This window comes from Chelonia mydas, chromosome 3 (genome assembly GCF_015237465.2).
Source record: "Chelonia mydas isolate rCheMyd1 chromosome 3, rCheMyd1.pri.v2, whole genome shotgun sequence".
In the NCBI taxonomy this organism is placed as follows: domain Eukaryota; kingdom Metazoa; phylum Chordata; order Testudines; family Cheloniidae; genus Chelonia; species Chelonia mydas.
Window position 1 is genome coordinate 82,789,444 of NC_057851.1, and position 26,905 is coordinate 82,816,348.

General features: G+C 39.9%; 1 protein-coding gene across 1 annotated transcript in view; it reads right to left on the reverse strand.

The window, feature by feature from the left end:
• The window catches only part of REV3L (REV3 like, DNA directed polymerase zeta catalytic subunit), a 247,979-nt gene that overhangs the window by 103,166 nt on the left and 117,908 nt on the right, over positions 1-26,905 (reverse strand). Inside the window, 6 exon segments of the mRNA XM_037894643.2 lie at positions 387-535; positions 621-705; positions 2,405-2,509; positions 3,141-3,235; positions 19,194-19,290; positions 24,621-24,781. Of these exon segments, the coding sequence (XP_037750571.1) occupies positions 387-535; positions 621-705; positions 2,405-2,509; positions 3,141-3,235; positions 19,194-19,290; positions 24,621-24,781 (692 nt within the window).

Sequence of the window (26,905 nt, forward strand, 5' to 3'; positions counted from 1 at the left end):
TGAACATTTTGATCCACAAAATGTCTTTGTGGTGGTGAAAATCCTGCATGTATTGGGCCAGATGTTGTGACTTGCTTCAGATTCTTTGCACTGCTCAGGTAGCACAAAGAAAAACTAGCTCCCCAGTCCGGTATGCTACTGACACAGAGAGGACCCAAGTGCATGTGGAGAGATGGCATAGCTGGCCCTTAAGGACCGCTGGTGAAGGGTTTACTTTACTGGCGTTACAAGGAGCTAAAGTGAGGGCAAAGGTACTGTTTAGTTCAGGCAGTCTATAATGAAGAGCCAAATCCTGCTTGATTTATTCATGCAATTAGTTCCAATGTCCTAAATATGTGAATGTGTAAAGCTTGGTCCCAAAAAGTAATGTCACTGAAAATACTCACCTGTGTTCAGCTTCTTATCTTTGTGCACTTCCACCATATTGGCTGGTGAACATGGAACTGCTTTAGGAGAAAGTATTTCCGAATGTAGTGTTAACTCAGCAGAGAACTCCTCTGATCCATTACTGTAGTCCACTGATCCTGACAATGTTCTATTTAATTAAAAAAAAATCTTTAAAATGACTATTCAGGTTAGCACAAAAGGTTATAAATCATGGGAAATGGCTGACCACTTACACAGAGAAGTCATTTTGCTTGAGGATTTCCTTAAGTCTCTTTTGAAAGATTTTTTCACTCTCTGTTGTTGGCACAAATCCACGATCTTTAAGATTTTTAAAAAAAAAGTTTTGTTATTTGGAGCTTTTATTCTGATCTATCAACACAAAGTGACTTGTGTATGACTGCTAGGATGATCGCTTATATTAGCAACTCACTAAATCTTTTGAAAAAATATATTTGCTTAAAACCAGTTCAAATTTGAGTGTGACAACTGTGATCAGAAACCAAAGAAAGACAGTACAATTATTACCAATGCAGCTATTATTCCTGGGGGAATTCTGCACCACTGCGCATATGCATAATTAATGAGCCGTGCATATTTTTAATTTTTTGTGCAGAAAAAAGCTTCTTCCAGAAAGTTGTTGCAGTTCCACCTTTTTCCCACCAGAGGGTGTTGTGGCACTAGACCAGAGAAGCAGCTCCCAGCTAGCTAGGAAAGAGAAAGTGCCTGCCTTCTTCACAGTGCCTATTGGGCCAGGTCAGGAGACGGGGGCTATGGGGAGACAGACAGCTGGGGGGTCAGACAGGGGCTCATAATGGCTAGTGGGGAGGACTGACTGGGGCAGGGGCTGAATAGGAGTGGAGGCACAGGGCTATGGGGGGAGGGAGGTGCAGAGCCACCTGGTGATGGGGGAGAGGGTGCAGGGCCACATAGGGACAAGGGGGTGGCTGAGTGGGGGCACAGAGACACATGGGGACAGGTGAAAGGGGTACAGGGCCAAATGCGGACGGGGAGTGGGTGTCTGAGTGAGGGTGCAGGGACACATGTGGACAGGAGGTGAAGGACACATGGGGGTGCAGGGACAGGGACAGATATGCCTGACTGAATGGGAGAGGCTAGGAGTCAGCCAGGGTCTGCATGGGGGGAAGCTCCTTGATTTTTCTAAGTACTTACGTTTATATAGTACTTTATATGTCTAGAGAACAACTCCCACTGACCTCAGTTGCAGCTGTGAGTACTCAACAGCTCTGCAAATTGGACCCTACATGTCTGAAGTTAGGCACCCAGAATATGAGAAACACAGTTAATGGCCACCTATGAAAATTTTCATGCATGTGACTTGCACATTATCACATAGGCACTATGTGGCAGAGGCAGGTATTTCTCCAGGGCAGCATTAAGCTGCCTAAATCATGAGACAGTCCTTTCTCTTTCTGAAGTCTCCTACGTCATTCACCAAACATTTCCAAACTTCTCCAACAAATCAGGCAGGGGTCCTACAGAGAACAGTCTCATTGACTACACAACCCTGATTAATTCCAAGAGTACAGTTTTCCCTGTGCAATAAATTTTTAACATGACCAAAACAATGTATTTTTCTCCTAACCTGGTTTTGAGAAATAACTGCACTGTTTTAACTGAAACGTCACCAAAAAAGAAAAATCAGTCTTAGGCAGACACCCTAACATCAGTCCAAATGGGTTAAGTCTGACAAAGTTATAAGCAACTGAATATAGGGTATTATAATGGAAAGTGTCAGGCAACCTTAACTTTATTATACAAAACACAGGCAACAACCCTGTGTTGGGTATAATATATTCTGTTAATTAATATGATTTTGAATCATATTTTAAAATAAAAATAAAATACAAACATTGGATAATGCTCTTTCAATAAAATAAAAACAATAAATCTCAAAAAACCTGAAACTTAATACATTAACTTCAGCTCTGTATCCTACTCACCTCTCCTATAAAAATGTTCTATAGACAAACTGCACATCACTGTACACTTCATTTACCTTGTGAATCAGATGGACTAATCTGAGAAGATTCATTCTTCTCTCTCCGGCGCTGCTTTTCATCTTCCCATATAGCTTGCAAACCAGGGTTCCTGCCAATCTGGGCTAGAATATGCCAGAACACATCAAGAAAAGTTTGTCAGGGTGAAGAAACAAATTCTTTAAATAACTCTGACAATGGCATATTTTTCCACTAATAGCTTTTGCCACATCACTGTTCGTTGCAAGTCATACCTTGCCTAGACATACTGGTGTAATGCAAATTCTGGCATAATTCCTCTATTTATTCCGCAGTAACCCTTGCTTTTGAAGACTCTTACTATTTAGTTGTGTGGACAAAAGTATAGCTTCTTTTGGCACCCATGCCAATATTAATTCAGCATTCATTAAGCAAGATGTGGAAGAACCAAAATAACTGAAATTTTACATCTTTTTCTTAACAGGCCAAAAAAGCCTCCTGAGCCCCATTACTGAGATTCTCTGTTGTTCCTGTGATGCTTGGCTATTCTTCTAATCACCTGCTTTCTCCTCTCTCCAATTTCCACTTTATAGTTCATGTTTATCACAGAGTTTTGTACTCCATCACTAGAGTATCTGAGTGCCTTATTATTTATATTGTATGCAGTATATCAGATGCTGCAATCAGGATTTAGGCTTCATTGTGCTAGGCATTATAATATGAGAATATAAATCCCTGCCCTGAAGAGCATTACATACAGAATAATTAGCCATTCACCTTCAACATCCAATCGATTTAAAATATCAGCAGCTACAGCATCCACCTCCAATTCGCAGGTACTCTGTGGTTCAACACCATCTAATATTAAAGAGCTGCAATGAAATAAATATCACAGTCAGATGGGTTAATTTTATAATGATTTTATAAAAAGGAATCTCACAAAACTGGGTCACCGGGCAACAAAATGGCAGATGAAATTAAATGCTGATAAATGCACGTTGGAAAACATAATACCAACTATACATACAAAACGGTGGGGTCTAAATTAGCTGTTACCACTTAAGGAAGAGATCATGGGGTCATTGTAGATAGTTTTCTGAAAAGACCCACATAAATATAGTGGCAGTCAAAAAGCGAAGAGAATTGTAGGAATTATTAGGAAAGTGACAGATAAGACGACAGAAAATATAATGCCACTATATAAATCCATGATACACCCACAACTTGAATACTGCGTACAGTTCTGATTGCCCCACCCCAAAAAAGATATATTATAGAATCATAGACTTTAAAGTCAGAAGGAACCATTATGATTGTCTAGTCTGACCTCCTCCACAATGCAGGCCACAGAATCTCACCCACCCACTCCTGTAACAAATCCCTAACCTATGTCTGAGCTATTGAAGTCTTCAAATCGTGGTTTAAAGACTTCAAGGTGCAGAGAATCCTTCAGCAAGTGACAGGTGCCCCACGCTGCAGAGGAAGGCGAAAAACTCCCAGGGCCTCTGCCAATCTACCCTGCAGGAAAATTCCTTCCTGACCCCAAATACAGCAATCAGCTAAACCCTGAGCAGGTGGGCAAGACTCACCAGCCAGACACCCAGGAAAGAATTTTCTGTAGTAACTCAGACCCCACCCCATCCAACATCCCATCACAGGCCATTGGGCATATTTACCATTAATAGTCAAAGATCAATTAATTGCCAAAATTAGGCTATCCCATCATACCATCCCCTCCATAAACTTATCAAGCTTAGTCGTGAAGTCAGATATGTCTTTTGCCCCCACTGGTCCCCTTGGAAGACTGTTCCAGAACTTCACTCCTCTGATGATTAGAAATCTTTGTCTAATTTCAAGTCTGAACTTCCTGATGGCCAGTTTATATCCATTTGTTCTTGTGTCCACATTGGTACTGAGCTTAAATAATTCCTCTCCCTCCCTGGTATTTATGCCTCTGATATATTTATAAAGAGCAATCGTATCTCCCTTTTGGTTAGGCTAAACAAGCCCAGCTCTTTGAGTCTCCTTTCATAAGACAGGTTTTCCATTCTCGGATCATCTTAGCAGCCTTTCTCTGTACCTGTTCCAGTTTGAATTCATCCTTCTTAAGCATGGGAGACCAGAACGGCACACAGAATTGGAAAAAGTACAAAGGGCAACAAAAATTATTAGGGACATGGAACAGCTCCCATATGAGATTAAAAAGACTGGGACTGATCATCTTAGAAAAGAGGACTAAGGAGGGATATGATGGAGGTCTATAAAATCATGAATGGTGTGCAAAAAGTGAATAGGGGAAGTGTTATTTACCACTTCACATAATACACGATCCAGGGGTCACCCAATGAAATTAACAGGCAACAGGTTTAAAACAAACAAAGGAAGTACTTTTTCACACAATGCACAGTCAACCTGTTGCCAGAGGATGTTGTGAAGACCAAAAGTATAACTGGGTTAAAAAAAGAATTAGATAAGTTCATGGAGGATAGGTCTATCCATGGCAACTGGCCAGGCTGGTAATGAATACAATCCCATGTTCTGGGCGTCCCTGAGCCTCTGACTGCCAAAGGTGAGAGTGGACAACAGGGGATGGATCACTCGATAATTGCCCTGTTCTGTTCAATCCCTCTGAAGCATCTGGCACTGGCCACCACTGTTGGAAGACAAGATACTGGACTAGATGGACCACAGGTCTGACCCAATATGGCCATTTTTATGTTCATATAATATAAGATGCTAAGGGGCTAGGCACATTTTCTGAAAGATTCTCAAGCCCTGTTACTCACACAGTCTCTAGACTATAAAGGAAACTGGGTAGTTTATCACATTACCACTAATCCAGTAAATTGACTATGAAATCTTATGTCAGATATAATTAAATTTTTACATGGTTAGAAGTGCTTCTTGGTATTTGAGCATAGCTCTCTAAGAAAATAATTAATACAATTTCTGTTAAAGAGAAAGAACAGGAATTTCAAATTTAAGACTGATGCTCTGTCCTTAACTCAGGTTAATGGCAGGAAAAGCCCTTCAGAGTTCATAAAGACGGAATCAATAAATATTACTGTTCCGTATTTGGAAAGAGGCTGGATGATATATTCACAACTTACAGTGATAAATATTACCTATTCCAAAAGTAACTAGGAAACATGTTAAACAGAAAATGCTAAGGTTAAACATTTTGAAATATGCAGAACCCAATAATTTGCACCAAGAGTTTTAAAAATCGACTATACCCCAAATTAAAAAACACAGTAAAAGAACTAAAAAAGAGCCACCGTGGCTTAACAACTATGTAAAAGAAGCAGTGAGAGATAAAAAGGCATCTTTTAAAAAGTGGAAGTCAAATCCTAGTGAGGTAAATAGAAAGGAGCATAAACACTGCCAAATTAAATGTAATAAGAAAAGCCCAAAAGAAGAACAGCTAGCCAAAAACTCAAAAGGTAATAAAATGTTTTTTAACTACATCAGAAGCAGAAAGTCTGCTAAACAACCAGTGGGGCCACTGGATGACTGAGCTAGAAAAGGAGCACTTAAAGACGACGAAGTCAACGCAGAGAAGCTAAATGAATTCTTTGCTTCAGTCTTCACGGCTGAGGATGTTAGAGAGATTCCCAAACCTGAGCCATCTTTTGTAGGTGACAAATCTGAGAAATTGTCACAGATTGAAGTATCACTAGAGGAGGTTTTGGAATTAATTGAGAAACTTAACAGTAACAAGTCACTGGGACCAGATGGCATTCACCCAAGAGTTCTGAAAGAACTCAAATGTGAAATTGCAGAACTATTAACTGTGGTTTGTAACCTGCCCTTTAAATCAGCTACTGTACCCAATGACTGGAAGATAGCTAATGTAACGCCAATATTTAAGAACGGCTCTAGAGGTGATCCTGGCAATTACAGACTGGTAAGTCTGACGTCAGTACCGGGCAAATTAGCTGAAACAATAGTAAAGAATAAAATTGTCAGACTCATAGAAGAACATAAATTGTTGCGCAAAAGTCAACATGGTTTCCGTAAAGGGAGATCATGTCTTACTAATCTATTAGAATTCTTTGAGGGGGTCACCAAACATGTGGACTAGGGGGATCCAGTGGACATAGTGTACTTAGATTTCCAGAAAGCCTTTGACAAGGTCCCTCACCAAAGGCTCTTATGTAAATTAAGTTGTCATGGGAGAAGAGGGAAGATCCTTTCATGGATTGAGAACTGGTTAAAAGACAGGGAACAAAGGGTAGGAATAAGTGGTAAATTTTCAGAATGGAGAGGGGTAACCAGTGGTGTTCCCCAAGGGTCAGTCTTAGGACCAATCCTATTCAACTTATTCATAAATGATCTGGAGAAAGGGGTAAACAGTGAGGTGACAAAGTCTGCAGACGATACTAAATTGCTCAAGATAGTTAAGACCAAAGTAGACTGTGAAGAACTTCAAAAAGATCTCACAAAACTAAGTGACTGGGCAACAAAATGGCAAATGAAGTTTAATGTGGATAAATGTAAAGTAATGCACATTGGAAAGAATAACCCCAACTATACATACAATATGATGGGGTTAATTTAGCTACAACTAATCAGGAGAAAGATCTTGGAGTCATCATGGATAGTTGTCTGAAGACATCCACACAGTGTGCAGCGGCAGTCAAAAAAGCAAACGGGATGTTAGGAATCATTAAAAAAAGGAATAGAGAATAAGATGGAGAATATCTTATTGCCCTTGTATAAGTCCATGGTATGCCCACATCTTGAATACTGCATACAGATGTGGTCCCCTCATCTCAAAAAAGATATACTGCCCTTCAGAAAAGGGCAACTAAAATGATTAGGGGTTTGGAACGGGTCCCATATGAGGAGAGATTAAAGAGGCTAGGACTTTTCAGCTTGGAAAAGAGGAGACTAAGGGGGGGATATGATAGAGTATATAAAATCATGAGTGGTGCGGAGAAAATGAATAAGGAAAAGTTATTTACTTGTTCCCATAATATAAGAACTAGGGGCCACCAAATGAAATTAATGGGTAGCAAGTTTAAAACAAATAAAAGGAAGTTCTTCACTCAGCACACAGTCAACCTGTGGAACACCTTGCCAACTCCTTGAGGTTGTGAAGGACAGGACTATAACAGGGTTTAAAAGAGAACTGGATAAATTCCTGGAGGTTAAGTCCATTAATGGCTAGTAGCCAGAATGGGTAAGGAATGGTGTCCCTCGTCTCTGTTTGTCAGAGGGTGGAGAAGGATGGCAGGAGAGAGGTCACTTGATCATTACCTGTTAGGTTCACTCCCTATGGGGCATCTGGCATTGGCCACTGATGGTAGACTGGATACTGGGCTGGATGGACCTTTAATCTGACCCAGTATGGTCATTCTTATTTTCTTATGACTCTCATCCATTGATGTTGATATTTAACAATTTTTAGAATACTGAGCTAGCTCCAGAGGACTGGAAAAAACGATTTTTATAAGAACAAACAGGATAACTTGTGTAACCAGGATGGATGATTTATATCAGAGTGAATAAATCATTGATTTTAATCATGATTTAAATGAGGAAGCAAGAAATCTTGATTTACATCATTGCTTTAAATCTTGTTTCGCATTTGCACTTTTTAGTTATTTTTTAGGAGGCAAGCATTATAGGGGTCATTCAAGGCAGCAACTAAACAGTGCCTGGCCGAATGCATCACACAGACACATTACTGGGACTCATTGTCAAAATACTTCTTCAAAGCCTCCCTGATTCAAATAGCCCCCCTGCTGAGCTCCTCTAATTACCCTGATATCTGACCACTTAAAATCACCAGCCAACCGATCCACCTCATCACTCCACCTCTAGGGAAACTTTTCCCCCTTTGCTTTGCAAATGTTATGCAATGCACAGCAGGCTGCTATGACCATTGGAATATTTTCCTCAATGAGGTTTAACCTGCCAAAAAGGCAAAGCCAGCGACTTTTTAATCTGCCAAAGGCACATTCAACAGTTATTCAGTGCCTGTTGTTGAAGAGCTCTTTGCTTCTTCTCGGTTTCCCCCTTACTTCCATGAGCCATGTGAGCAAGGGGATGGCGGGGTTTCCCAGGATCATTATGAGCATATGGTCCATCCCCCATAGAAATCTTCTGGAAAGAAATCCCAGAATGCAGCTTTCTATATAGTCCAGTGTTCCTAAAGATGCGTGCATCTTGAATTTTCCCTCAACAACCCATATTGATGTGCGTGAAATGGCCCCGGTGATCCACCAGCGGTTGTAAAGACCATGGAAAAGTAGCCCTTTCAGTTGATGTACTCCATCACAAGACAGTCTGGTGCCAAAATTGGGATATGCATTCCATCTATTGCCCTGCCACAGTTAGGGAATCCCATTGCTGCAAAACCATCAATTATTTCATGCACATTACCCAGAGTTACAGTCCTTCATAGCAGGAGGCGATTAAAAGCCCAGCACACTTGCTTTACCGCAACTCCCATGGTGGACTTTCCAACCCCAAACTGATTTGTGAGTGACTGGTAGCAGTCTGGATTTGCCAGCTTCCACAAAGCGATCGCCACTCACTTTTCCACTGTGATGGCAGCTCTCATTCTGGTGGTCCTTGTGCCGCAGGGCAGGGGTGAGTTCTGCACACAGTTCGAGTAAGGTGGCTTTGTACATCCAAAAGTTCGGCAGCCACTGTTTGTCACCCCATACATGCATCACGATGCGATCTCACTACTCAGTGCTTGTTTCCCGAGCCCAATACCAACAGTCCACCATGTGCAGCTGTTCCATGAACGCCAACAGCAATCTTGAATTGTTTCTTTCCATTACACGCAGCAGGGCAGGCACCACAGATTCTCTTTCTATTTCTCAGCTCATGAAATACTGTAGGACTAGTCATGCTGTGTTCTTAACGCTCATCACCAGACTGGTCAGCAGTTCTGGATCCATGCTTTCAGGCAAAGATCAAGGGCGCACAGTTTACAGGGCTGTTTAAAAACGGCATGAAACCGAATCAGAAGCTTGTGGCGTGATGGAATGGAAAGGAAAGAACTGCATCATGGAACAATGACCACGTCTGCATGATGCATTACAATTCATTCTGAGATCTCCCAGTGGCAGAGGGTTGCAAGTTGCACAGTGGGATAGCTACCCATGATGCAATGCTCTCGTCGATGCAAGAGCACTGACTGGGGACGGGCTCTGCCGATGAAAGGAGGGTTGTGTGGACATGCACAACCGATGTAATTAAAGCAGCATATGATAGTCGACGTAACTTAAGTTGACTTAACTCTGTAGCGTAAACAAGGCATTAGTCAGATATTGGAAATGGAATACAAGTTTTCCTGCTTTTTCAACTCCCAATTACTTTCTTAACTTTAAATAAATTAGTCATTGAACTGAAAGAGTTGAATAAACTGAAAAGAAGAAAATACTTTCTCTGCATCTGCAGAAGAAGCTACTGCTGTCAAAAGCTGGCCTTCGAACAACTCTCCTACCTGTCCAAGGTCATCACCAGAAGCAGGCTCCCCACCGACAGACCAGAAGACATCCACTTAAAGCGGCCCCAGACCTTGCCAGAATAACAGATGCAACCTGAAGACATATTTCTACTGCTACAATGATCAAACCCCCCCCCCCGCAACACACCTTTCAAGATCCATGGATCCTAAATCTGTCTATCATAACATGTGGTATACCTTATCCAGAGCACTAAAGGCCCCAATAACAACTATGTGGGTGAAACCAGACAATCACTACTCTCTTGAATGAACTCACACAGGAAAATGATACAAGACAAAAAACATCCCATCACCTGTGGGTGAACACTTTTCACAAAAAGAAAAGGAGTACTTGTGGCACCTTAGAGACTAACAAATTTATTTGAGCATAAGCTTTCGTGAGCTACAGCATCCGATGAAGTGAGCTGTAGCTCACGAAAGCTTATGCTCAAATAAATTTGTTAGTCTCTAAGGTGCCACAAGTACTCCTTTTCTTTTTGTGAATACAGACTAACATGGCTGCTACTCTGAAATTTTTCACAAAGTGATCACTCTATATCTGACCTATCAGTCCTCATCCTCAAAATAAACCCGCACAACACTTTCAAAAGATGAGCCTGAAAAGCTTAAATTCATAACTTTGCTAGACACTAAAAATCATGGACAGAACAGAGACTGGATTTTTGGCTTATTACCACAATCCATAACCCACTACCTCATCCCCCTTTTTGTCCTATGACTACAGAGGTGTTAACAGGCCACTCCACTTTGAATGATTCCTTAGAATATGTGCTAACTACCTATGCTAAACAATCTGTTCCACTTAGTATTTAGCTGTGATGCTCAGAGTATCTTTCCCAGAGCCGAAGAAAGGCTCTGTGTAACTCGAAAGCTTGTCTCTCTGACCAATAGAAGTTGGTCCAATAAAAGATATTGACTCACCTAATTTGTCTCAATAATATCCTAGGACCAACACCACTGCATAAAAGCTCATGTAGTACTTCAGCAAACTTTGGTTCCATGTGCTCAGCTCGTGACTACCAGTTCAATGATCTGACTCTCTTTAAAACTTTGGCAGCAAATATATATTGCTTAATATTTTTTATTTAAAATATTTTAATAAATTATTGCAAGTTTAGGTCTTAACATAGGTTGTCATAATTTCAAATTTAATTTTAAATAGATTTTTGAAAAGAAAAATGCATTTAATTTTAAATTTAAAAAAATCAAATTTTTATTTAAAAAAAATCATCAATTATCTTCCCTGTGAGTAATGATAAGCTAGTTAGCTTGACATTGATCTCAAGAAAAAGCATGGAAAAGTTGATGAGAGATGTAATTAGTAAAGAATTAAAGGTTGGCAGCATAATTAATGCCAATAAATGCGGTTTTATGGAAAATATACCTTGCCAGACAAACCTGATATTTTTTGAGATCACAAGTTTGGTTGACAAATCATATACTTAGACTTCTCTAAGGCATTTGACTTAGTACTGTATAACATTCTGATTAAAAAATTAGAACTATACAGAAATCAATGCAGCACATATTAAATTGATTTAAACTGACTAACTGATCGTTATTGGAACAATTTACATAGATATGTTTTGGATCTTCCATCACTTGTAGTCTTAAAATCAAGATTGGATGTACTTCTAAAATGATATGCCTTAACTCAGCCAGAACTTCTGGGCTTGATGTAGGTATCCCTTGATAAAATTCTATGGCTTATACTATGCAGGCCAGAATAGATTATTATAATAGTCCCTTCAGACCTTAAACTCTATGAATCTGAGTGATGGATAGAATGCTTGATCTTATTATGGATTTTTGTGACTGATTCCAGCAGAAGAAATTTTTTTTTAAATGGGAAAATTTTACTATTTACTTTCCTGCCAATCTGGGTGCTCAGAATAACTAAGTAATCTCAGCCCAACTAAACTAGAGTCTTTGGAAGCAGGAACATAAAGACAGTAGATGGTAACCAACCAAGTTGAGGTTAACAAGAAGAAGAGTAGACTCAATTTCAAAATATTTTAAAATGACGGTGTGATGTTGCATTTTACACCATATGGGAGACAAAATTCATAGGGTTAACACTCAGTTTAAGTTATAGACAGCAGATAAGCAACAGCTAGGAGATCTTCAGAATTCCCTGATAAATCAAGGTCTCTTGCGATGCCTCAATTTTATTTACGCACAGCTTTCTAGTCTAAAGCAGTGGATGTGTATCATAGACCATGCCATTTCCATCTTCTTTATACTTTAATGTATGCATATAGATATAGGGCAGCATACTACATTGGGATTTTAATAGGATACTATAAGCTTTTTTAAGCTCAAAATATACTGTCCTCCAAAATAAATCCCATTCAACATACCTGGATCACTCTGTGATTAATTGGACTGCCACAGGATTATCACAATTTCTATTAAAACCAAAACTGTAAGACAATTTTCTAGACAGTTTCTGGACACTCCCAGAAAAAGCAGACATTCAGGGACAATTCCTAGGTATTATCACTTACACAAACTGCCACCAGCAAGGACTGGCAATGCTTTCTGATCACTGGTCCAGAACCATTGCTTAGAAAACTTTATTAGACACTGAAGTATTTATAATGGATTGGCAAATTGTTTCTAGTTCTGTCAGGTTGTGAAATATAAGACCTTAACATTTTTCAGCATCTCCTATTTCCACTTTTTTTCCTCAAAATTTGAGGTATTATTGGTTGTCAGTTAAGTAAAACTTCAATAGTTCAACAAGACTTAAAACGAGGATGTGTGTCTTTGTGCAAGGGGAACCACTGCAAAGTCTAAAGGCTTCTCAAGTCCATTGCTGCTGTTATTGTACGGAATTCCTCTTTCCATGTCCAAGAAATGCTACAACAGCACACCTGAGTTAAGTGGAGAAAATATCAGAGTATCTTTCTCTCTCTAAATCAGGTACCTTTATCACATTACATAAATAGGTCTTTGTAGTTCCTGATGAAGAATCAGGAACTGCTTATTGCATCAACAGCAGCATGGGACTCTAGCAGCCTCTCAAATGACATTGTCCTTTTACTGCAGTTCCCACTTCTAGAAAATACTAACTTTTTAAATTTTATTGAAATACTGGTAAGTTTCAATAGCTGACATTTAATAACAAATATTTTTTCAGTATCTTTAATGATATCAATACTTTAGAATAAAATCATTCTGATTAATAGTGTGTGAAAGAGATAACTTTTTTTTATATTATTTTTGCATAAAGCCCTGGATTTTGAGATTAATGTTTTACCACCATTTGAAATCTAGGTGTCTACATTTTTAAATGGTATATAGCTTTAGTTTTAGCTGTATTAATTCTCAAGATATACACTATCAGGTGAGAACTGAAAGTGGAGATAAGGTATGATAGAAATCAGACCAGTGTGATTTTCTGCTTAATATCTCACAAACTATCAGAACTAGAAAGCTAAAAACTCTTGTTTTTCCAATTGATGTATTGCAGTACTTCTCAACTATGGGTTGCAACTCCTGGAAGGTGAGGGAGGGGGCGAAGAGTCAGTAAAGGCAACAAGGAGGATTGTGAGGCTTTGAAAATTTTATTATAGCTCTAAAGCAAAAGAAATAAAGTTTTGAGAATAACTTCTGGACAACCAAAACCTTCAAAGTTTGTGAGGTCAAATTTAGTAGTTGTAAGAGTAGTTGTATTATATAAACTTACTGATACATTTTTTACTCTTCCTTTTATAGAAAATGTCAGGGGATTGTGAAAATTTTTGACTTTGTATAAGGAGTCAGCAATCTGTAAAGGATGAGAAACACAGGTATATAGTATTCATTAATATCTGTAGTGGTTAGTGAAATATCAGAAGTTAACATGGTTATTAGTTCCTTCCACCACCAGTGCTATTTTGAAACTGGTGCAGGACTGAAAAATAGCAAGCCATTGACCTCAGACCATTGTCATGTTTAGTTCTTGGCCAGGTGAAAACCCTCAGATTCAATCATCTACTCTAAAAAAATTCCTATGGCTAGCACTTCAGTCCCTTCCTTTACTAACTAAGCAGAAAGCACAAATCTTTTTCTAGGTAAAAATATGCCCCCTGATAGGGTAGATCTGCAAATAAGGGAATAGCAAGACCTGTAATAGATCAGGTCTGAGGACAACACCATCGTCACCCCGAGCGCCAGGGGCATGCTGGAGAGGACCCTGAAGGCAGCCATCAACTTGCTGTACATGGAAGCCCTGAAACATAAACCGGACCTGGGTAAAGCCTTCGAACTGACCAGCAAGTGGGACGCCAGCAACCACTTCCTCGCCGGGGGCTGCTTCACCCATTTCACCGACTGGCGGTTCATCCACCGCGCCCGGCTCAACTGCGTCCCACTCAACGGAGCCGTCCGCCACGGGAACTGAGACAAGCGTTGCAGGAAGTGCGGCTTCTCCAACGAGACCCTGCCCCAAGTCCTGTGCAGCTGCAAGCCCCACTCCAGAGCCTAGCAGCTGTGCCACAACGCCATCGCACCGCGCCTGGGGGAGGTCGCCGTGAACTGCGCCATCCCCGGCACTGACAGCCCGTTGCAACCCAATGTGGTAGTCACCGACGAGGCCCAGAAAAAGATCATCCTCGTCGACATCACGGTCCCCTTCGAGAACAGGACCCCGGCCTTCCGAGAAGTCCGAGCTTGGAAGCTGGAAAAATACGCCCCCCTAGCCGACACCCTGAGAGCGAAGGGCTACGAGGTGCAGATGGATGCCCTGATTGTCGGAGCCCTGGGCACTTGGGACCCCTGCAACGAGCGTGTGCTGCGGACCTGTGGGATCGGTCGACGCTACGCACGGCTCATGCGGCGCCTCATGGTCTCAGACACCATCCGATGGTCCAGGGACATCTACATCGAACACATCACTGGCCACCGACAGTACCAGGAGGCATGAGCCGGTATGACATCGTGCATCCACTATGGGAAAGGGACTGAGAGGCTTTTTCCATTGGACCGTATGAACTGGAACCATAAACTCACTGAACATTAAATCCCCCAAATGAGGGCAGATCCATCCCCATCATCGTATCCGCTCATTATACTCCACACCTGAACATAGCCACTATATGGACAACATACACCCATATCTCAATGTCTGTACTTTGACCGGTTAAACTTTTACCCCCAATCAGGGAGATTGCAGATTATGTATTCCTTACGCCACCAGTTCCTAACCGAATTTCGCACCCCTTGATAATCTGTACCTTATTCCCTGATAACCAGAAACTTCTATGCTTGAACTCTGTACCGTTTCCTTTTTATTTCAACATTATCTTAATAAAATTATTAAATCTGTATTGGGTTTACATCTCATGCCCTCCGTTGCCAGTTTGGAGGCATTATTATAGCTGTAAGAAGAGTCAGGATGAGCTCCACCCTGACATCTGGTGGTGAGGTGTGGCAAGTTGTGGAAAAGAACTTCAGGGGCCGATCTCATTTGCATAGGCACACCCACCCCACCTAGAATGAGGCCATAGCTGCCCAAATGGTCACTTTGGCTGCTGTGGGATCCCCAGTGTCTCTGTTATTGGGGCAGGAAGAATAAATTGTTATTACCCTGATTATGGGAATCAAGGACAGTGGAACTGTACTTGGCCTTTTGTTATGATGGAGGGACTCGCCATCAACTAAGTAGCACTTGCGAGGCAAGGGACATGGGTTCCAAAACTCTGTGAATTGAGAGAGGCTGGGGACAGGTATTAATACTTGGTGGCATGGGCCCCCTTGTGAGGGCCTTACATGCTAATTGCACTTCCTCCTCTCTCCACTGTGGAATATCAGAGCTAATTTTGATTCTATTAGGAGTTTAGTTACAGGCTGCTGAGCTGAATTCACTCTGGGCTAATGGTGCACCAGCACTGAGGCTCCCCTACTACAAGCTGAAATCACAAAAGAGCTAAACTTACTAAGAGCTGAAATCACTGAGTGTTGTGTTAAGTAGTGGGGGAGCCTGAAGATATATGGTGGAGCAGTTTGCAGAATGGCTTGTGGAGCAGAGAAGTTTGTGGGACAGCAAGCAGAGCCGCTTGTGGAGCACAGCAGTTTGCGGGATGGTGAGCAGAGCAGAGCATTGCAGTTTGTGGGACGGCAAGCAGAGTGGCTGGTGGAGCAGAGCAGTTTGTTGGATGCCTAGAGCAGCTCATGGGGCAGCTGGCAGAGCGGAACCCCATGGAGAGGTGAGGCCATCAGCTTTGGACCACGTAAGGTGCCCCTTAACCCCCACTCTCCCCACCCCAATCTCTACTCAGGTTGGGAGGTATAACTCTGCAGATAAACTTTTGAACTCTGGAGCTGCCCTGACCAGGGACAGAGACTTTTGGGTCGTTGGGACTTTGGGTTGCTGGACAAAGGGAAAGGACACGCCCCAATTTGCTTGGGGTGGGTTTTTTGCTCATGGGTTGTGTTATGAATCCTGTCGGTGGTGTTTCCCCCAACATAATGCCACATTGTTTCTCTCTGTTATTAAAAGGCTTTTTGCTACACTCAGACTATGTGCTTGCGAGAGGGGAAGTATTGCCTCTTGGAGGCGCCCAGCGGGGGTGGTATATATTTGTCCCAGGTCACTGGGTGGGGGCTCGAGCTGGTTTTGCATTGTGTTATTGGAATGGAACCCCTAGATACTGAACCCAGTCCTTGTTGCTGCCAACTTTGACAGGCAGAAGGGTTACATAGCAAAGCTCTGTCGTTTTTATTTCTCTTAAAAATTTCTGCTTTAAAAAAAAAGGAGAGAGAACTCATACACCTAAAATCTGTTCCACCAGAATGAGGAGTACTCTTGAAAAACTACATCTGGAGCAGAAGATTCACATTTTTTGGCATTGTGGCCAGCTTCTAATATCTGAAGTCTCTCATGTTTTACATGCCACATTTCTTGGACAGACTGACTGATGACTGAGATCAGTAACTACTGTATTTTGTTTTCCGGTGACACAGAAAACTTGCAGGGCTTTGAGATGCCCTTCCAGTCAATTCAACTTATTTCTTCCAGAAGTCTGGCTTTCCCTCTCACCAACTGCTGATCAGGACTGCCCAGTTCCCAGGGTTACTGAACCTCTGATCCTTTTGCAGCCTTCCTGAAGGTACCCCACTTAGGTACCTCCTCAGGCCTCTAACAGTCAACTTTCTCTAGACTGGCAGGATCCCACAGTCCTCTCTCTTCAGATCAGGGACTTAGGCTGCAGACTCCCACAATTCACTGCGATTATCTCAGCAGGTCTGACTTTAATACAGGACTTTTATTTCTGAACCTGCATTTCTGTTCTCTCAGGGGCAATGACAGAGTTAGCAAGTGACCAGCAAACTTTCATAAAGCAAAGTATTATTATTGCAGACCAAAAGCATTACAGAGATAACACATCTTAAAAAACAATAAACAGCTTATACGGGTGTAGCTTACCTGGCAGTTATCTGTCTTCCATATGGAGACTGCTAGGATTTAAAGTACTTTTAATACTCCACATGGTCTGCCTCTCTTGGTCACAAGTCTAATGTCAGTTCTTGGACTGAGGATGACTGACCCGCTTCCTGAGAAGAGTAGTCTCTTTATATAATTTACAGTGCTTTATATGCAGGCCTACTGAACCAGGGCAGAGAGTGTAAGGGGAGGGCGAGAGTGACACTTCCACAAACTAGTTACCTGCATTAGGGGTGTACATTAATTATCCGCCCAGTGTTTTTAGTTCCTGCTGGAAAACTTTTAGCTCCCCTATTTAGTCAGGAATACAATCACTAAATAAAGATACGTATAACATTTATTAAGTTGATATAATAGTCTTTAAATATTCCATGTGCCCATCGCTTTTGTCACAAGGACAATGGCCAATGATTTGTCCTGTGATCTGATTAAAATGCATAAGGATGGATGCATACGAAATAAGCCGAATTGGTAGAGAATTTTTGTAAATGCTCTTAATTCTTGAATGTGTGCATTTAATAGATCTGAATAGTTGACAATGCTAGACCCCTAGTACCACACTTGGGCTGTAGCAAGTGGTTCTCCAAAGTCGAAGAGTGATGGATCCCTGGCACTGAACTTGGTCAACCAGGACTAATCCAGTGATTGTGGTGCTACTTCAACAAGGCAACTAGACGCTATAGTGAGTGGATCTCCAAAGTTGATGCTGGATTTATAGATGGCCAGTCTTAGTCAACCAAACCTAAAGAGGCTCATACATCAACAGGAATGTGAGGTGGCTCTTCTACTTTTGTGGGTTCTGAAGCGCTACAGGCACCTGCCTTTCTTCTCTTCTCTTCGGAAAAGCTGACTAACTATAGATAAAAATAGTCCTCAAAGGGCAGAAAGAAATAAAAAAACAATAAAAGAAATAGAGAACATCACATCTGATTCAAGCTCAATGCATCATAAGCAATTAGAAGGAACTGAAGAATGGTTGATGTCACTCCCTTTATACCCTCAAAATCCTTCATCCAGTGAGGAGGGGGAGATGAGTGGCACCAACACAGTCCTCACCAGAAGATTCTGGAATCTCGTAGCACAGGTACTTTGATCCATACAAGTGAAAAAAAAGCAGAAGCCACTCAAAGAGGATTGAAAGGAAAGGAATGTTCTCAAGTTTTCTGAAAATGTGAGCAGATACAAGACCTGTGAAAAAGTTTAGAAGGTGGCTCAGGGAATGAACCTGCTGTGGTAGAGCTAAGCAGCATGAGGTATTTTTCACGCTCTTTTCCATCTTCCTTTTCTGGAGAGCACACAAACACACATTTCTGTAAAGCTGTTGCAACCATCTTTACAGGCAACTGACTGAAGACTGGGAAACTCATGGAAAACTAGAAGAGTGCAAGAGACTTTAAAGCTCTGAATGGTTGCTGCTGTCTTTAGGAACCAGCAGCTAAGTGTAGTTTGATGGTCCACTGTTCACATTACTACAGGGGTGATTACAAAAATTTGAATTTATCAATGAAGATGTAAATATTCTCTGAAATAATTTGTTTTTATTTGATCTTTAATCAAATGCTACTAGTTGGAAAGTTTATTTTAAAAATAACTGACATCTGAATTTTACATTTGTATTTCAAGTTTTATACTACAGTGAGTTTTTACAACCAAGTAACAAAATCCTGAAAAAGAGGTGATGGTTAAATGAGTCCTCTTCATACAAAACTAAAGTCACACAAAATTATTATCTACGTTGTGACTAATTTTTGCATTCTTTGCACAAAGAAAAATGGCATACTGGGATAATTAAAATTAACAATGGAATTCAGAGGTCATTCACGGATGAATATATTTAACTGCCTATAAGTTTCTGTCTTCTCTACATATTAGTGTTTTTTTTTTTTTTAAAAAGTTGTTTAGAGATGCTGACCTTGGTATGTCATCCTCTTCCCACCGAAAAAAAGTTCCAGTAATGGAATTTTCTGGCAAATTATCTTTGTAACATCCAATTCCATCTAAAGTATCACCTAGAAACAGAAACACATACGGAATCATGTTAGTTTTACAATACTTTACATTTTTATTTGCACACTTAATTACCCTTTTAAAGTTATAGGTTTGCACTAGCAATACGAATGCTTTGAAAGAAGGAAAGAAATGCTTTACAACATGTGTGACAGACTTCAAAAAGGAATCACACTACCCTTGACCTTACTGATAATTTCTCTACCTATGAACAGATTCACATGGACACCCACCAAAAAAAGAAAAACAAATATTCACAGCATACGATGAAATCATTAAAATTAAAGCTGTAAACTACTTTTCTTTTTTTGCTTTTTAAGGGAGCTTCAAGGGAAATTATTTGTCATCTCTAATCTAAACTCCCTCAGGATTCCCAAATGCCTGGGGCCTCAGCCAACCTCCCAACAGAAATCAGATACCAGATAAAACTCCAAACATTACTTAGCACTTTTCGTCTTTCTTATGCCCTGAACGGAAAGAGAATACACAATGTATTCCAGATGTGGTGTCCATAACAGTAAGTAGAAATCTGCAGTGAAAGCAGATGGTGTCTGACCTGCAGATAAAGAAAGGACTGTATAAGTTTGCTCAGAGGTTTCAGTTTAAGGAATTGTGCTCCAGGGTCAAGCTGGGGAAGTGCCCTCTGAAGATTTACTACCTCCTCTGTGGTCTCCTTGTGGAACTTAACTCTTCAGAGGAAGGAACGATGAAGCACACACAGGCAGTGGCACTAGAAACAACAATTTTGCTTTTGCTGTTTGACAACAGCAAAAACAGACTCTAAAAAGATTACTCAAGTCTCCCACTTCCACACTAAAGATCAACTTGAATTTCAGATTTTCTCAACTTTTATTGGCTTGTGGCACACACCAACAGTTTTTTAAATTTAATTTATATCCTTCAACAAGAAAATCTTCCATATTTGTTAACGAAGATCTATTAGTGATCAAGGAGACAAGTGTCAGTCCCTTGGGTAAAGATATACTTAGATGAACGTAAATACTTTTTTTCTTCTCCAAAATTAGTTGCATGTTCACTGATACGCACCATGCATCATTTAGAAACGCAGCTTCATACACACTTTTGAATACACACACAATAGAACTCAGTAAGCATTTACGTGTTTTAAAGGTATAGTACTGAATCTGCTAAATAAGTATTTGATCAACATTTTACCTGTAGACCACGTACTAGGAAAAATAGTATTTTATTTTGAAAATGTATTTTCTTGAAGCAATAATGGTTTTAAAGCATTCTTGCCCCTATTACTACTACTATTTTTTTTTTTTTAAAACAACCTCCACCTTGCAAATAAATCAAAAAAGTAAGGGTCATTTTCAGTAATAATCCAATCTGAGTCTATTTTTAAGAAGTTATTTGTGAAGATTTAAGGGCACCCCTATAGTCCTCTTCCCACTCCTGGAATAAAGTCTAGCTCCTACAGCAATGTCAGAGAACCCCTAGGGTTCATGGCAAAAGAGGAAACTCAACTGCTGAAGATTCCAGGTCTTCAGCAGGTATGGCAGGGGGACCTTTCCCCCCACTAATATACCCCACTGAGAAGGAGGGAACAGACATACCTGCTTCCTCCACACATATGCACGCAAGGTCTGAGAATACCACATTGCCCCTCACCATGGATTTGCCTATTTAGCAATCATACTTCCAAAATGGTACAGTTGTCTGAGTAGCAGGACTGCCTGTGTAAATCAACCATCTTGGTTTGATTCCCACAAACACAGTTAAGTACAGGACTGATACTGGATTTGCTACTCCCTGCCAGGACAATCTGTGGTACTGCCCACAGGGGAAGAAGAAACGGGCATGTGCACATTTGGTTACACCCACTCTCCCTGTCCAAACTCTCCTCCATTCAGGAAGTAGACCTCTCAGACTTAAAGATGAGAGAGAAATTAAGGGGCTAGCCTGACACAGTCGTTTTTTGTTCACCCTTCCAGGTAATAGATTAAAAACAGCAGACCTGACAAGGAGCTGAGAGGCTAGGCACAGCCCGTCTGAAGCAAGAGGCGGAGAAAGAGATTAGAGACCAAAGACTTGTTTACACAGGTAATGAAACTGGCCACAACTCTTTGAGCCCACCTACAAGCCAAGTGTGACATCTGAATGTTGTTTTCCTCTCCCCACATTTAGACAAGTAGACCTCTGAAGGGAGGATGGAAGAAGAGAGTGTTCCCTACACCTAAGTTCCCTGTAAGCTGCGCAGCCGTGCAGCAGGCTACCAAGGGCCGTGCAGGTGGGGAGAGGTGCCCCTCCCCCAGCCAGCCCCGCCAGAGCTGCCGTGGCTGTGGAGAGGCACCCCTCCTCCAGCCCAGTCCAGCCGGAGCTGCCGTGGAGAAGCGCCTCTTACCTGGCCCCAAGCTGCTGCGGGGAGAGAGGGGTGGGGGGAGTCAGCTCCCCCCACTGCAGCCCAGGACACCCTGCACCCCAAACCCCTCATCCCATCCCCAACCCACAGCCCGCCCCACAGCCGGAGCCCCCAGCTCCTAGTGATTTTAGCAATCCAGGGCACCATCTGTTCCATTTTCACCAGTCTCTCTCTATTTCTGTCTATCTCCCTTGCTTCTGCAGAAATTTCTCAGTGTTTCCCCTTGACTCCTTTTTTTTTTTGTCATTGGCAGTTCTGTCTCAGCAACTGTTTTGTCTTTTTCTTAGCTTCTTTCCTTCCTTCCCATCAGACCCAGGCTTAAATGCCACATTGAAGGCTGTTCATTAGTTTCCAACATGATGCAGGAGAGCCTGCTCAGTGTAAAACTGATGAGATTCTGAGCCTCTACTGTACATCCAGGCTACCTCAAGGGGAGATTACTGTCATGGTTTTGTCATTTAAAAATGATGAACCTGAAGAAGAACAGCATGTTGCTTTAATATTGGAAAATGTAGTGGGGTCACCCCCTGCATCCCAACCCTCTGCCCCAGCCCTGAGCTCCCTCCTGCACCCCGAACCCCTCATCCCTGGCCCCACCTGAGCACGCACCCCCCAGCCAGAGCCCTCACCCCACTGCACCCCAACCCTCTGCCCCAGCCCTGAGCCCCCTCCTGCACTCCGAACCCCTCCGCCCCATCCCTACCACACATCACTCCATATTGGTGCACATAAGAAAATTAATTACGCACATGGATGTAAAAAATTAGAGGGAACACTGCCTACACCCTATCTGCCTGCCTCTGGGAGGCTCTTTTGGTATCTTGGGGAGAATGCAAGTACCTGATCCTGCTTCTCCCCTTTTCCTCCCAATGACTGGATGTAGGGCCCCATGGATTATTCCCCTTGAAGATCTTTTCTCCTTATCAGAGCTGCAGTCCTCTGACCTCCCACTGCTCCCAACATATAGAACAGCAAGAGGGTGGAATTATTCCTGAGCGTGGAAAGGTTAAGGGTTCCAAGAGCTTTTCGGATACATTTAAAATAAATGGCTATAAGGGGCTTCATAACAGAGTGTATCTGTCCGTCTCAGGGTGGATAAAAAGTGATGATTTAAAAAAAATCAGATTTTTTTATTTAAATCAATTTTTTAAATTCTTATTTAAACTATTTTTTTATTTTTTTAAATAAATTCATTTAAAATTAAATCCAAATTTAATTCAAATATGTTTAGGCCTAAACTCATGATAGTCTCTTAAAACATTTAAATAAAAAAATATATATCCTGAATCCATGAGCATCTATCAAAAACTTTTGAGTTAAAGGCTGATTTTCAACATACAGAAATAATTGGGGAAAATATCGAACTTTTAATGTCAAGCTTTATAAATATGGTACAATATGTCATGTACTATATTAAGGGCTTGTTTTGTTTAATAAAAATATATTTTATATGCTGTTTTGTGTGTTTTAATTAAATTCCAGTTACCATCCTAATGCAGCTTGACCCAAATCATGAGCAAAAAGTTACTTAGTAAATAAGCAATAGATCATTCACCATTTTCTAACATTCTAAAAATGTACATTGAATAAGAATCTGAAAATATTAAGTCATATAACTGCTTAAATATATAGTTATAAAGTACCCTCTTTGGTATCAAAAAGATGTACCAAATCTAGCATAGAGGCTCTATTTAGTTGTAAATGAACATGTTTTAACAGTTATATTAACCAATGAGACTACATCTTTCTTTAGAAAATAACTGAAATACAAAGAAAAAGTTGATTTAAATGGAGGCTTTCCACTTGGTGATTTAAAATGCTTTGATATGTGTGTGTGTGTGTGTGTGTGTGTGTGTGTGTGTAAAAATAAAAAGGGAACCACAATTTAAAATCATATAGACGACTATTTACCATTTCTGATGCAAATAAATTTTAACAATTCCTTTAAACTCTCATTATTTTGTAGCTCTGACAGATAAAACACACAACTCTACATTTTTGTTTAAGTAACGCACCAAAAATGGACAGTCCGTAGTTATTTTTCTAAATCTCAGTCAATTTTGTCCCTCCCTTTTCTCCCTCCCCATCAAAATACTAAAAGTATTTATATCACATTATGGAGTAATCATTTGCAAATTATACTTTTATGTCACGGGAATTTGAAGTACAACATGCCAAACTGATCTTTCAAAAGGAGAGTTAAAAATGTCTCCCTTTCTCAGACATAAATATTTCAAATTTTAACCTGGAGAAAACAGCAGTGGTATAATAAATTAGAAGTACTTTCATTAAAAATTTTGTCAGAGGATAACAACATAACCTAGCTATAACTTCATGAATGTGCTACTACAATAAAGAACAAACCACAAAGGATCTAAGGCACAACTGAAAGAATGTATAGCAAAAATATTTAAACAATGCAATCAATCAACTAACCTCACGAAAGCTTATGCTCAAATAAATTTGTTAGTCTCTAAGGTGCTACAAGTATTCCTTTTCTTTTAACCTCTACATGAATTCTTCAACTAAAGATAAACTGTGGTACAAGCTGAAAAAGCTTCCCTTATAATTTTGGACTGGAAATCAGGCGCCTAACTTTTCTGACTTGACATTCAAATCCACATCTGTCACAGGTAACATATGCCTTGATAGTTATGCAACAGCTCACGTGTCTCTAAGTGGCCCTTTTCCCACTCTATTTTGCTTTTTAAGTCCAGAAAACATGCACAAATTAGAACAATGAGAGAAAGCTCAAAGTGAATTTTGATGAAGAAGGCAAAGCTATAAATGAATAATATACAGTACACAGATAATACACAAAACTGTATTTAAGACAGAGCAAAGAATGGTAAAATCTGAAACCTAATGTTGATCCATTTTGGAAGCAGTGGTTTGAACCTACAAAACAATTATTTATGATTTAGCCTTGAGAAATAAACACCTTACTTCTTCTCTTTGCTTTTCTGAATTTGACAGCAGCCAGGTTTATTAAATTCATTCCATACAGGTTGTAGTCTATAAACAGTTGTAGGAGGTAGGGAATATGGGCTTCATGAGGCTGGTAAAATTTATTCATTATGGCTCCACCTTGTAGAAGCTCACATACTCTAAAGTTAAAAACAAATTGAAACATGTTGAAAAGTTACACCATCTTATTGGGTTTATCAATTAAAATCACAATAAATATTTAAAAATTCCACAATATATATAATTTTACTAACATCATAAATGCTGCAAACCTCTACGTTTTAACAAATGTCCTTAACAAAACTGGTCTGCCCTAATAATAATTCAGTAAATCTGAAAATAGGCACAGAGGAGCTGTAACCGTCCAATTATAAAAATCTCTACAGAAGTATCATAGCACAGAGCAATAGTTCTGGGGACTGATATAAGACCCTCAGAAGTCCATGGAAAGCTTTGCATTGACCTCAATGGCCCAAGGACAGCTGGATAACTAAATGTTATTTGTGACTTTGAAAATCTCCCTGTGGTCCTTTGCCATATTAACAAACAAGTCATAAATGTTTGAAAATTACAAACTGTTCATGCGTAATACAGTACTCTAATTTTTTAACAAAGCAACCTTTGTAATGCAGCATATATCTGCAGACACGTATTTTCTTCAAAGATCTGTACATTAAAATAAACATAAACCTTTGAATAATTACAAACATGCAATTAATTTATCTGAATGTCAGACTGGTATCTGCATTTGTAAAGGGTTTCAGTGCATTTATTTGACTATATAATACAATAAAATGTTATCTAAAAATAAAAACTAGGTAATTAAAGGAAGTAACTATGATAAGATAACACAGTTCAAATACGAATGATTAAAAGCTAAAAGTTTCAATATATGGTTCCTACAGCAATTGTAACTCAGCCACATTGTGCATATACAATATATTAAGACAAACTTATCATCATATGAAAAAGCCTTGTAAAATTCTTTTATCCTACTTATTTGGACCAAATAACTTTCTGGACAATCATTAACATAACAAAAGCCATTCTGTGTCAGGCTAATGGTCCATCTACCCCATCTCTGACAGTGGCCAGTGCCAGATGCTTCTGGCAAATGGAGGTTTAGGGACATCTGAAACATGGGATTGTATCCCTGACCACCTTGGCCAATAGTCATTAATGGACTATCGTATTAGTTTTTTCATAATCATAAATTAGATTTTAGTAAGGTTTAACATATGATACAAAATATTACATAGATCCAAAGGATTTCAGTTATACTATGAACTATAAAGACTTAATTTCCTGGGGTTTGTGCAATTAATCTCAATCTTAATGTTGCATTAACTGTTCTTTGCATTTAATAAGCATAATGTTACATTACTGATTTATACCAAATTATCTGATTTTTCCAGATCATTTTAAATTCTGTGATTGGATACCAGAATTTAAAATTTTATAACAAGCATTTTTATTTATGAAAATTCACCTCATAGTATTTGAAATATTACTATGTTGAATTCAATTCTGTTTTAACTCCATTGATTTAAACAGAGTTACAACAAGAATTATTTTGACTGAATGTATTTAAGTCTGAATAGACACTTAATTGCAGCTACATTTCATGTTTCATTTCCCTTGCATAAGCTATTCCTTAAGACTACTCACATGCTTAACATTAGGTATATGCTTACATACTTTGCTGAATTGGGGGTAATAATTATTAATATTTAGGGCTGTCAACCTATTAAAAAAATTAATCGTGATTAATCGTGCAATAAAAAAATTGCAATTAATCATGCAATTAATCACGCTGTTAAACAATAATAGAATATAATTTATTTAAATATTTTTGGATGTTTTCTACATTTTCAAATATACTGATTTCAATTACAATACAGAATACAAAGTGCACAGTGCTCTCTCTATATTTTTTATTACAAATATTTGCACTGTAAAAAACAATAGGATTTTTCAATTCCCCTAACACAAGTACTGTAGTACAATCTCTTTAATATGAAAGTTGAAATTACAAATGTAGAATTATGTACAAAAATAAAACAATGTAAAACTTTAGAGCCTAAAAGTCCACTCGGTCCTACTTCTTGCTCAGACAAACAAGTTTGTTTACATTTGCAGGAGATAATGCTGCCCACTTCTCATTTACAATGTTACCTGAAAGTGAGAACAGATGTTCGCATGGCACTGTTGTAGCTGGCATCACAAGATATTTACGTGTCAGATGCGCTAAAGATTCATATTTC